General features: G+C 37.3%; 1 protein-coding gene across 1 annotated transcript in view; it reads right to left on the bottom strand.

The window, feature by feature from the left end:
- LOC140480413 (thyroid hormone receptor beta) overlaps window positions 1-7,886 on the bottom strand; it is a 35,160-nt gene extending 27,274 nt beyond the window's left edge. The window contains exons 1-2 of the mRNA XM_072575252.1: window positions 7,430-7,886; window positions 1,859-1,959 (exon numbers count right to left, since the gene is read on the bottom strand). Of these exons, the coding sequence (XP_072431353.1) occupies window positions 1,859-1,959; window positions 7,430-7,751 (423 nt within the window). The 5' untranslated portion in view covers window positions 7,752-7,886. The remainder of the gene's footprint in view (window positions 1-1,858; window positions 1,960-7,429) is intronic.
- Between the last annotated feature and the right edge of the window lie 4,463 nt (window positions 7,887-12,349).

Here is a 12,349-nt window from a genome sequence, read left to right as displayed (position 1 = left end):
GTCCACCATCTATGAGACACTATTCAGGAGAGTGATGGAATACTCCCCACATGCCTGGACAAGTGCAGTTCTAATAACATTCAAGAAGCTGGACACTATTCAGGACAAATCAGCCCACTTGACTAGCATCACATCCACAAACATCCACTCCAGCAACTTCTGTTTTTTGTCCACGACCACTTCCATCTAGAAGGACAAGGGTAGCAGATACATGGGAACACCACCACTTGCAAGTTTCCTTCCAAGCCACTCCCCATCTTGAGTGGGAAATATATCACCGTTCCTTCACTGTCTCTGGGTCAAAATCCTGGAATCCCCTCCCTAACGGCATTGTGGGTCAACCCATAATGCAGCGGTTCAAGTAGGCAGCTCATCAACACCTTCTCAAGGGCAACTAGGGACAGGCAATTAATGCTGGTCAGCCGGCAACACCAACGCTCCAAGAGTGAATTTTTAAAAAATCTGAAGGGCTTAACAGGATGGACATGGAGGCTTTTTCCCTTAGTGAGGAATGTAGCACATGGAGCCACAAGTTTATAATAGGGATCTGTACAGTTGGTGTGAAAATAAAGTTGAGACTGTAGATTAACCATGATCATACTGAATGATAAAGCAGGCTTGAGGAGCCACAGTTACTATTGCTCCTACTTCTTGTGCTGCATGAGCTGCAGACACTGACCGGAATTGCAAAACTCTTCATTAATTCATACCAGCCATGTCTATCCAATCTGGTTTATTTATTTGATTAGTCAATTAGTTTATTCAATTTTAATTGAATGAATTGCTTTGGTTTTGAAAATTGTGACTTATCTGTTTTAAGGTACTCATTTAGTAAAGTTAAGCCATGTCACAGTGTTTTTAGTCCAGAGGCAAAATAATAAACTTCGCTAATTACTGTAGGAAAAAATAAAGCAGCACCTATTTTCCAACCTGAATCAATTTCACTGGTTTAGCATACTGTGAACAATGCACTCTTTCACATTCACTCTGTGCTCCAGACTTCCATCTATCTCTGACGTCTTTTCATCTCCAAAGTCCTCGAGTGTGTTATCTTTAAATTCATTCTCAACTCTCCTGTAACGCCATATTGGATCTGTCCAAATAGTTTTGTGTCCCATAGGTTTGTGGAAACAGTGTTTTTACTCATAGCAAACTCTTTAAAGTCTTAAATGCAGTCCTATATGACTGCGAATCTTAGTAATATATTTCTCCCCTTTCTACGCATACGTCAACACCAGAAATGGTTGTCACTTTTACCCCTGAAACCTTGCTGACAACCTCGTCTGTGTTATGTCGCAATATCTGAGCCATTGATAATTTTCTATGCTAGCTGTGTAAATGGTTTAATAATATGATACAGAATATGTATGTTCAGGGCTGCTGAAGGCTACAGTAAGTCTGGAAATAATTTAAAATAAGGCACTGTAAATGTTCATGATTATGAAGGATGCTTTGTTAATCTTTTTGTGTGGAATACACAACTACACCAATCATAGCAGTATGAGCTCTCAAACAACACTCTCTGACATTGTAATATTTTGATTTGGTCTTCTATTTGTGAAAGTGATGCCCCTCCAGGAAACCTGTTCCATTTGTGTTGTCTGAAGAAAAAGAGGAAATGGAAGAATGGCAATCAGAGGAGACTACGCCATGGAAGACTCTGCCTTTCCATTTTCTGCTGTAAATTGTATATGCAGGACAAGAGCAGTGTTCTGAAAGCTAGCACATCTAAATAAACCTGTTGGACTATAACCTAGTGTTGTGTGATTTTTAACGTTATACAAAGGAGAGTCAGCCTTACCTGGACTTAATTGCAAACCAATGTTTATGAAGCATTAGGTGACCCAAAGTTACTTACCTTACACCCTTCACAAGTGATACAACGATAGTGATAGCCTGTGGCTTTGTCACCACACACAACACAAAGTTCATCTTTGTCCAGATAGCTTGGTATATAGCCTGAAAGTTAAAACACAAGCAGAAATAGCTCAGTGTTATAAAAGTCTTACTGCAACATATAAAATGATTACTAAAGCCCAATGAGAATGCCTGTTGGAAAACTTACAAGGTGTACAATTTTTATAAACCTGTAGCTCAGCTAAAACTAGGGGGCAAACCTGTTAAATGAAGGGTTTGTAAGTCTGCATCAATAAAGGCACCATTCCAGAAACTAACAACAACTAATCCAAACACAGAAAAGATCTCCCTTGTTAGCTGCAAATGTTGTTTGTAAAATGAATTCATACAATTTCAGCTTGGTTCCTCGTGCTGAAGATATGCCATGTGCTGCAGCCTTTACTTTGGCTATATATTGTTACAAACAGAAAACACGCAGACCAATGAGCATCTGGGAAAAGACAAGTCAATATTTCCTGTGGAAAACCTTCATCACAAATATCAACTGGTCTGTTTCAGTCATGCTGTTTTTGTTCCAGGTTTCATCATTCGCATTTTTATTTGCTTTGAAATGATGCTGTCAGACTCAGGTTAAATAGAAGTTGAACAATGCTTACTTGTTTAAGAACAAATATTGCATTGACCCTAGATCTGCTAATCACTTCAGATCTATACAGATTAGTCTCATGAAGAGTGGAATGAAAAACATCATTATGATGGTTAGTTTATTTGCCCTTCTCCCCATGATTTCCCTCTTATCAAGGCACCAAATAGGATTTCTGGTCTTAAACAAAAGGGTAGATCTCCCACCCACACCTCTCTGTTACACAGTATAATTCTGAGAGAGGCTGTCACAGCTCAGCACCTTACCCAATTGTTCATTGCTTATGAGTGAGCCTGGTCAGATTCAGCTGCCAAGCAGTAAGGAAAAACTCAATCCTATCTAAATCAGATATTTCTAGGAAAAGTGGTGAGTTGAGGATAAACTATCATCCAAAAGATGGCAGGTATCAGGAACTCAGTGCTTGAAGAGATAGTGAAGACAGAAATCCTCATCACATTTAACAAAACTTGGAGATGCACTTGAAGGGCAGTAACCTTCAGGGATACAGACTCAGGACTGGAACAGATGAGGTTGTTTTGAAGCTGGCAGATATACATGGCCTGAATCAACTTTCTGTGCAATACATTTTAATGTTTGCGTTTGTCTTTCCAGCAGAGGTCAGTAGACAGACAGCAGGAAAAGCTTCCCCTTTTCATATCCACAGAAATGCTAAAAGCATTACCCCTGACTCTTGTTTGTGAACCAAGAACTCCTGTAGATCAATAGCATTGAGTCCAATGCTGGGTAATTATGGGTGGTTTGGTTGTACTCAAACTATTCATCCCTAGGCTTTTCAAAATGGTCATCACATCTCCTCCTCAAAAATACTTTTCTTCTGGTATAAACTACAGGCCTGATTCCAATCTCCCTTTCCTGTTTGAACTACCCAAATGTCTGCTCCTCTTTACCAGAACTCCATTTCTGAATCTTCAGTCAGGTTCCTGTTCCTACCACAGCATTAAAAAGGGGCTAGCATGAAACAAGATAAGATTAATCATTTGCATGCTTTTATTGCATGCTTTATGATAAAAGTAAACAGTAATTAAAATGAAAGAGCTGACATTAAATACAATAGTTTAATAAAGAAAGTTTACCTTGATCTACTACCTGTATCCTATCCTAATTCATCTCAAATCTTATTCACCCGTCACCCCTGTGCTATTGACTCAACATTGTAATCTTCTTCAGCACTACCCTCGGTGTTGTTTCTACCCTGTTTTTTTTTTCTTCTGCCAATTCCTTCACTCCCATATTAGCAGCTGTTCCTCAGTTACTCAGACACCAAAGCTCTGGACTTATGGTTATGTTAAAAATGACTAATTTGACCAAGCTTTATGTCACCTGCCCTCATACTTCCATCTTGGAATTGATGCTATTTTTTGTCAGATTAATATAACTAAAGGCATTTCACTAGAGTATAAAGTCCTTTTAAATATAAGTTGTTGCAGTTAATCAATAATGATAAGTAAATCATCTCCTTGCCATTCTTCCTACTAACTGATTTGATATTGCATTATTACTGCTAACCCTCAAAACACGTCTTACATGGTTGATGATTCATACTATTAAAAAAAACTAGTAGCATGTGTTATTGATATTCAACTTTCATCATCTAATTTTATAACTACGATCTTCATGGACTAAAGTGACTTTTTAAAAAGACAAATACTGTTCTAAAATGCTGCTGGAAACACCTGATCAGATGGAATCTAGCTCATGAACCCATGAGTTAGAATAGGATCAGACCCAAGCCAAGATTAAAACCATTATAGAGACCCTGAAAGTCTGATCTGTACCTTCCAGTTGGTTCTCACTTTCTGAAAATTAAATATCGGGATGAAAGTTGTCTACAGATCCTTGAATTTAAAAATACTGACGTCAGTTACTGGAATCCACAAAGCAGCTGGAATTTAGCTAACAGCGTTTGAACAGTAAAACAGCAAATGAAAAAAAAAATTGATAACAGGATGCTGCAAGTCTCTCTCTCTCTCTTTCCTGATCTGTCTCAATCTTGTAGTCAGTGCCCAGTGAAAAAGCAGCTTGGGACAACAATCATTCACCAAGAATTCAACTTCTACAAACTCCATTACTGTTATTACATATGGATCAACACTTCAACAACTAAGTTTAAAGTAATACACCTCAAAGACTCTAAGGACATTTTTCTTAATGTTGTGCTAGTCTCTTCTTCCTGTCTGTACCACCTTCTCCTTTATAAACTTATTAACCGTGCTTGATGTCTTGTTTTTATTTTTTGGGTGAGTAGATAGTTTTCTTTCCTTCACTCAAGAAAACCTTGTCATTTGGCTCCTTCACTTTGATCTTGTTAATTACACTAATTGAAATGAGACAGGTGAGAGCTAAGCAAGTAATAATATTTGTTGCACCAACCTGAGTGTCAGTTAAAAAAAGGGGGTGACCCAATTTTCCTCTCCTCACCTAGCTGTATTAATACACAAGGTGAACTGCTCAGACACGATAAGAGTATGAAGACTTGGTAGAAAACATGCCTCCCTAGTCACTGGCCTCAATGAAGCTGGCATGAATACCTTTGGCATAGAAATGTGTTGTATTTGGAAAAATAGTTCTCATCTCATTTCTGGCTCTTCTGTCAATTTTTAAAAAAATGATAGAAAACTGAATGATATGTAATCAACTACTCAAATACCATTGTAGTTAGCAATTACAGGATAGTAGAAAGTGAACGAGCTCAGTATTGATCTTTTACTATCCAGCAGTTCTTAAATTGTTCACCATCTACATCGCTTCAGTTGTTAGAGTTATCTTCTGAATGCTCAGGTTCCTCTTTTGTCTGGAATGTTGCTTTTATCTATGCCTAATCTTAATCCTCTACAAAGCAAATTCACTCTATACTTAAAATATTGATGAAAAAGACAGATTTTGTCAAAGCTTTTCGTCTTGCATTCACCAGGATAATTCACAGGAGTACCAATTCAAAGGAAAAACAAACATTTATGCAATATAAATGCCAGTTTTTCCCTTGGACTGCATTTTATTGCCGAAGTGCTGATTAACGCAACACAAAAAAGCATTGGCAAAATGCGTTTTTTTACATCAAATATTCAACTTCTGTACTGTCAAACACTATTTTAATTCTTATGCATTGTTTCCATAGCCAAGACTCATTTGAAAGCTCCCTTACAGTACTGAACAGGACAAAAAATCAAAATTGCCTGGGAGTTAGGTAATCATTGTTGTATGTAGTGCTGTCCATGGTAAGTTGGCTGTTATCTTCCTTTGTGCAGGAATCTACAGGGTTCACTTGGTTTGATGTGGTGGAGGAAAACTATTTATTAGTCTAAGTAGAAGCTCTCATGCTGAACGAGAAGTACTTTATTCCATGTTAGTAACTGGTTACAGATTATATTTATAGTATAGACATTGTCACATAGACTATGAGGAGGTCCTTGATTTTAGATTTGATTTCTCAGTGGTCCTAAGTATTTCTGCCCCATGTTCATGTGACATCAACATAGTGTGAGATACTTATGGGAGTCTTCAGTGTTAATCTCTTCAGACTCTTAAATGACAATCACTTCTTTCAACCACTAATATCCACTGCAATTGTTTTTCCTTTGATTCGACAATAGAGTCAGTTCTTTTATAACACGATGGTTGCGTTCTTGCACTTTAGAAACAGCACTTAAAGTGTTGGTGGTGTTATCACGTTACAGCCAATACATGTTTTAAAAGTTTGCGCTTTTAAATTCGTCAATCACGTTACAGAGAAATCATGTTTTACGAAATGCGCATTATAGCAGAACAACCTGTAATTAATGTTAACATTTGCTCCTATCAAATTCTAACATGAGAGATTGTGCCTTGAAATCCTGGCACACTGAATACTTTCCTATAAACAAGTTTTGCATCACCGAAGTATTGTTTTTTTTTCCCTTGATAGGAGATTAGATTCCCTACAATGTGGAAACAGGCCCTTCGGCTCAACAAGTCCACACCGACCCTTCGAAGAGTAACCCACCCAGACCCATTTCCCTCTGACTAATGCACCTAAAACCATGGGCAATTTAGCATGGTCACTTAATCTAAACTGCACATCTTTGGACTGTGGGAGGAAACCGGATACCCGGAGGAAACCCACGCAGACACGGGGAGAACGTGCAATCTCCACACGGTCACCTGAGGCTGGAATTCAACCTGGGACCCTGGTGTTGTGACGCAGCAGTGCTAACCACTGAGCCACTGTGCAGTTGTCCTTTCTTTTACCTCATTCATCCTTATATGTGTCCTGACACAATCTAATAAAAAGAAATTCCTTCCCTGTGCAGAAGCAAGTGATACATCAACTTGGATCAGATTGACACAACCATGTAAGAAACAGAAACTGCACAAAAGAAGTCTAACCATCTCTGTGTGGCCATGAATGCAAGTATTGATTCAGATGGAACATTAAATCAAATATATTGAAAATTTCTAGGCCACAGCTATTAGCTTAGAAATAAGTATTTGTGCAGTGATTCATGACATACAGTAGACTCTTTTGAATTTAATTTGTACAATTGCTTCAACACAAAATACTGTTGTACTATACTTCCAGTCTCTTGATGATTTTGCAATATTCTTGTCGAGAAAGTAATAAAATTATACAAATACAATTTAATCGGTTAGGCTGACGTGGAAAAGCAAGTTACTCTATGGTCAACAATTACAGACATCTTAACATTACTTTACAATTTCAGCACCTTTTCCAATTTCACCAGAATACACTGATGAGTGGATTACTTCAAGGTTTCACAGTAAAAGCAGTTTCAAAACCTAAGCACGAACTTGGGTGCCACACAGTTGACAAATCTACACAAACAGCAGGAGATTCACTGCTACTTCAGCTGTCGGTTTAAATATGCAGGATGAAACACAAGATCAAAACTAAAACTAAGAATACCACTATACCTTTCCTTGGTGAGAAAGATGGTGACTGTTCTTGATAAAAAACATCTTTATGATCATCAAAATATTCAGCCTGGCAAAAGCGGTTCATACTTGTGTTCATGTTACAATACTCGCTCTGAAACTCGTTTCCAGGGTAACTGGAAGGCTGATTCACAATCCAGGTCTGGTCCATGCAAATGTTGTTGCTGTGAGGAGCCTGAACATTAAAACTGCTATAAATCTGGCTGTCCTCTCTGTGCATATAATAATCTGGTGGCTGCATGTAACAGTCACTATTGATTGCCACTTGTGCCTCACACATTTCTTGCATGTAGAAGTTCATTTTACTTTATATTGATTTTTCTGTAATATTGTACAGTGCTTCCAGGATAAACTTAGGAAATAATTTCTCATAAAAAAGGTCACCATAGAAAAATCTGTAACTATAAAAAATACAAATTTCATGTGCATAAGCGATTGCAAAGTACTCCTGTATATCTGACATATACTGTATATATACACACATAATCACACTCAACACTGCCCATCCAACAATTAAACAAATGAGGAAACAGATTAATGACAGTCAAAGGCCTTAATCTACAATGAGTTCCAAGTCTTGTGGCTGACAGATAGGTAGACAGGTAGAAAACCAACAGACAGTAAATTGAAATAAAAATGATCTGATGTCCTTGGTCAAAGACAAGCTTTACTCAAACAATACTAATTCCCCTAAATCAGAATAGAATATCTATGAATTTGTATGAATTTCTAAGTTTCCTGTTTATTTTTAAAATAATACTGACAGGTTGTGAAACACTGAAATCAATAATGAATTCTATACAATTCAATAAATACTTCTTTTAAATAAGCCAATTTGTTTCTGACTGTCTTAGCATTAGTAATCCATTATTTTTATTGATATTGATTAAGTTTTAGAGTGTTAAGATGTATTACCAGTGAGCTCAGAAACTGATTACAACAATAGGTTAGCCACTATACCAGTACGCTCCATTATACTCATGATCAATCAACTGGCTAAAAACAATTAATTTATTTTTAATTTTAAATAAATACAAAAGAAATAGATGTGTGCAGTTACAAACCAAATTTCAAAAATTAGTAAGAAGCATGTACAATTGATCGCATACTTAGACTGATAAAAATTAATTATCAACTGTATTGATTATTTGGGAGCATTAGACTTATGGTGAGTTAACTCAACAGGGGTGATTAAAATAAGCAGCTCCCAGCAGGCCCTTAGCAGATAAAGAAGTATCAAGGAATATATTTCAGAATTCAAATAAACACTGAATTGTTTACTATTCAATATGTAATTATATTTTCAGATCATTGGGGTTACGTAGCTCTCAAACTGAGGTTTATTATAAAGGAATTTTTTTAAAAATCCATTTTCTTAACGTTTGACTTTGTATAAAATTCAGGTGAATATTTTGGAGGTGTACACAAATTCAGTTTATACATCTTGAACTAGCCTTTAGTCCCATCAAAATTTAAAATGGTTAAGAATTATAATTATGCTGGATTACATTCCTGGTAAAAACTATGAAATAGGTTATGTTGAAACATTTAACTTGTTTGTATGGTTCTTTGAAAAATCTAATTCAAAACATTCCTTTTAAAGACAATTAAATGAGCAATAAGACTTTAAAGCGATCAAGTCTAACATCTGTTGTTTCTCGGGTGCTCTGAGGTGATGTATAACTAAATCTGCAGGAATCTGGTGATTATACCAGTTTAACTTTTTTACAAGGTGAAACCCTACACAACACTTTAATATTTTCCATATCTGATGCAAGTTTCTTTGTAAAAATGTTGTTCAGTTGAACACTCGTCTGTCAGGTAATTTCTAGAAAAGAAAATCCTCCAAGCTTTTAAAAAAATTAATAAATTTATGTCTTGGTAAATGCCAACAAGGGCGCTGCAACCATTATACTGAATATGGATGTCCCTTAATAACATGCAAGTTGTGAATTTACCAGCAACATACACGAGGTGCAAAAATAAATTAATATCCAAGATCAGTGCTCCCAACAATCCAAGGGTTTGCCTTTGGGCACAACATTCATGAATGAATGAATGAATGAATGATTTAGTGTTCTGGAGACTTCTCAATGTTACATGCATGATTATATGAGAATTCTGATTTTAAACCATGTTTATGATACACTAATATAAGCAAATAAAAATTATAGCAGCTCCACTTCACAAGATTTATACATTTTGATGCTTACAAATTACCTTTTCCTTCAACTTTTTATCTGTAGCTTTCAATCCTTTTAAAGATACAATGAATTTGTTACTTCTGCAGTCATTAACTCCAGGAAGGATTTCAGGGGTTGTAAACTGCATTGTGCTAGTCCTTTGCTCAATTTGACTTGCCTATGTAGCTTTCTATAGTTTTCCAAATATTTTCGACAATGCCCATTCTATTTTGAACCACAAAAGATTTTAATTGTACTAACAGCAGAGAAAAAAAATGGAATTTCTTTGCAAGGCGATGCACAAAAAAACATCAGGTAGTGGCACCCATGACAGTAGATACTATCCATATGTGGTTCTGTGCTCCTGACAATTGTGCTACTGTCAAAAAGTACTGTTTTATCTTGCCATGATGTATATTTGAAAGGTCAATCATTATCTCATTCCACTTTTGGGAAAAAGAATCATTACTAACCTGCGTTTTGTTCCGGCCATGGACAGTTCTGTATCTTCTGAAGTTCCTCTACTACAATGGTTCAGAAACACATGTTCAATGAATTTATTGCACAGCCTAAACAATCATTTGAGGACTTTGAGTTCAAAGCTGGCCATGTACAAATTTCAGACTCGGGACACCAAATACCGTGGAATCAGCCTTAACTGATTTATACTTATCGCGTGGTGTCCTAAGAGAAACTCTGTTAACTCACTGTGACATCTTCTGCAATCATTCAGAGGTTACTGCATTTCTCTCCTGCTGCCTTTGGTGAATTGGAGATAGCTAAAACCGCAAGGGAACCTCAACTCCCCAGTCACTTTTGGAAATACAGGAACTTAAAGGGCACAAAGGCTTCTATCGAGCTATCAAAAACACGTGACAAACAGTGGCAGCAACAGCCAAATTGCTCTAGCAATGTTGGGAGCAAGAGGGGAATCAATATACATGAGGCAGTTAAAAGATGCTGCTGGGAAAATCCAGCTGGCTTCCAGGACATTGCAGCAAATTTAAATACCCACTAAGATAGGTTTTCACACAATAGGTTATGCTCAAATATTAGTACTACAAGCACAATTTGCACTTAAGTTGACAGTAGCAAAGTGGATGCGGTTATCATCCTGAAAAGAATAAGCAATTCTAAAACAAATCATCATGTTTGTTCTCATGGCATTGACACAAGGATGTTCAGTGAAATGTCACTGTCCTAAGATTGCCCTGGCCTACGAGTTTATAAATATTTCTTAAGAGTCAAAAGAGAGCATATGACTACCCCCTTGAGCTCCTAATTCAGGCTCACATCAGAGCATTGTTTCCTGAAGATGTCAGGAAGAAGCCACAATCTTATGCCAAACAGGATGGCTGAAAGTGCCAGATGCAGGTAAAATCAATCAACCACGATCACCAGAGAAAATGTACCAGATGAACTTATGGGAATAAAGACTGCTAAGTCCTTTAGACTGGATTCTAGCTTAACATAAGGAGTTGCAGAGAATAGGGATACATTCACTATAATGAAGGTGCTATGTTCTGGCAAGGTCCCACTTAATGTGAAAGCCACAAATAGAATGTCTTATTCCAAGGAATGAGACAGACAGCAGGAAACTACAGGCCAGTTAACTAAATGTCTGGTATGAGTGTACTTAAAAGGTTGGCTGAAAAACAGGAAACAAAGCAACAGGGATAAATAGGTCAGTTTCAGCTCAGCAAACTGTAACTAGTGGAGGGCCACGGATTAATACTTCCCCTGTTTGCGAACAATTTCCATTCTGGATTCTGTTTGCAAGACAATTTGCACGCAAGTCAGAACACAATGCAGGATAATGTAAAACAACTGTTTCAAAGTGCAGGAAATGATTGAATGTCAGGTTTTTAAAATTACAACTATGTATGATATTGCGTTCGTATCAACATTCATAATTTGGACATTCGTATATTAAGGACACTCTATTCGATTTATAGTAATGGCTTGAATGAAGAGACCAAACCATGAAAGGTTTTACTTGTACTAACAGCTGAAGTTCACTAAGGCTCCTTAGACAGCACCTTCCAAACCCATGACCACTTCCATTTGAAAGACCAAGAGCAGTAGTTACATGAGAGTACCACCACAAGCAAGTTCCCCTCCACGTTGTACATCATACTGACGTGGAAATATGTCAGTGCTCTTTCAGTACCACTGAGTCAAAATCCCACAATATCCCTTGAATAGAATTGTGGGTGTACCTGCAGCACATGGAAACTGCTGTGGTTGAAGAAAGCAGCGTACCACCACCTTCAGTAAGGTATTTACGGATGGGCAATAAATGGGCAAAGCTCACATCCCTGCATAAACAAAAACTCTTTTTCAAATTTAGATGCGTTTGCATGGTTAAGCTATATGCATGCTATTGTATAATTTTCGCTGCTGGTCTGCTTATGTTACACCTGTGGGAAGTGAGCAGCTTCTTCAGATCTGCCGAGAATGAAAGATGTTGGAATGACCAAACACTGCTCGTATCTCACAAGCAACCAACTCCTTGACTGCATGTAACCTCAGATGTCAGGGATCCTTGAAATGTGACATTCAGAACCACAGTCAAATCATTGCATTGTAATGTGGACAACAGAAGTTAAATGTACTCAGCAGGGATTATCCTAGGGCTTGACTTGCACAGATCTTTCACACTTATGCCTACCTTGTAAGTGACACTAGGAAATCAATGATTTCATACATGTCTGGA

The sequence above is a fragment of the Chiloscyllium punctatum genome, chromosome 8 (assembly GCF_047496795.1).
Source record: "Chiloscyllium punctatum isolate Juve2018m chromosome 8, sChiPun1.3, whole genome shotgun sequence".
Classification (NCBI taxonomy): Eukaryota; Metazoa; Chordata; class Chondrichthyes; order Orectolobiformes; family Hemiscylliidae; genus Chiloscyllium; species Chiloscyllium punctatum.
Note: the sequence above shows the minus strand (reverse complement) of the source record. Positions and strands in the feature narration are given on the sequence as shown.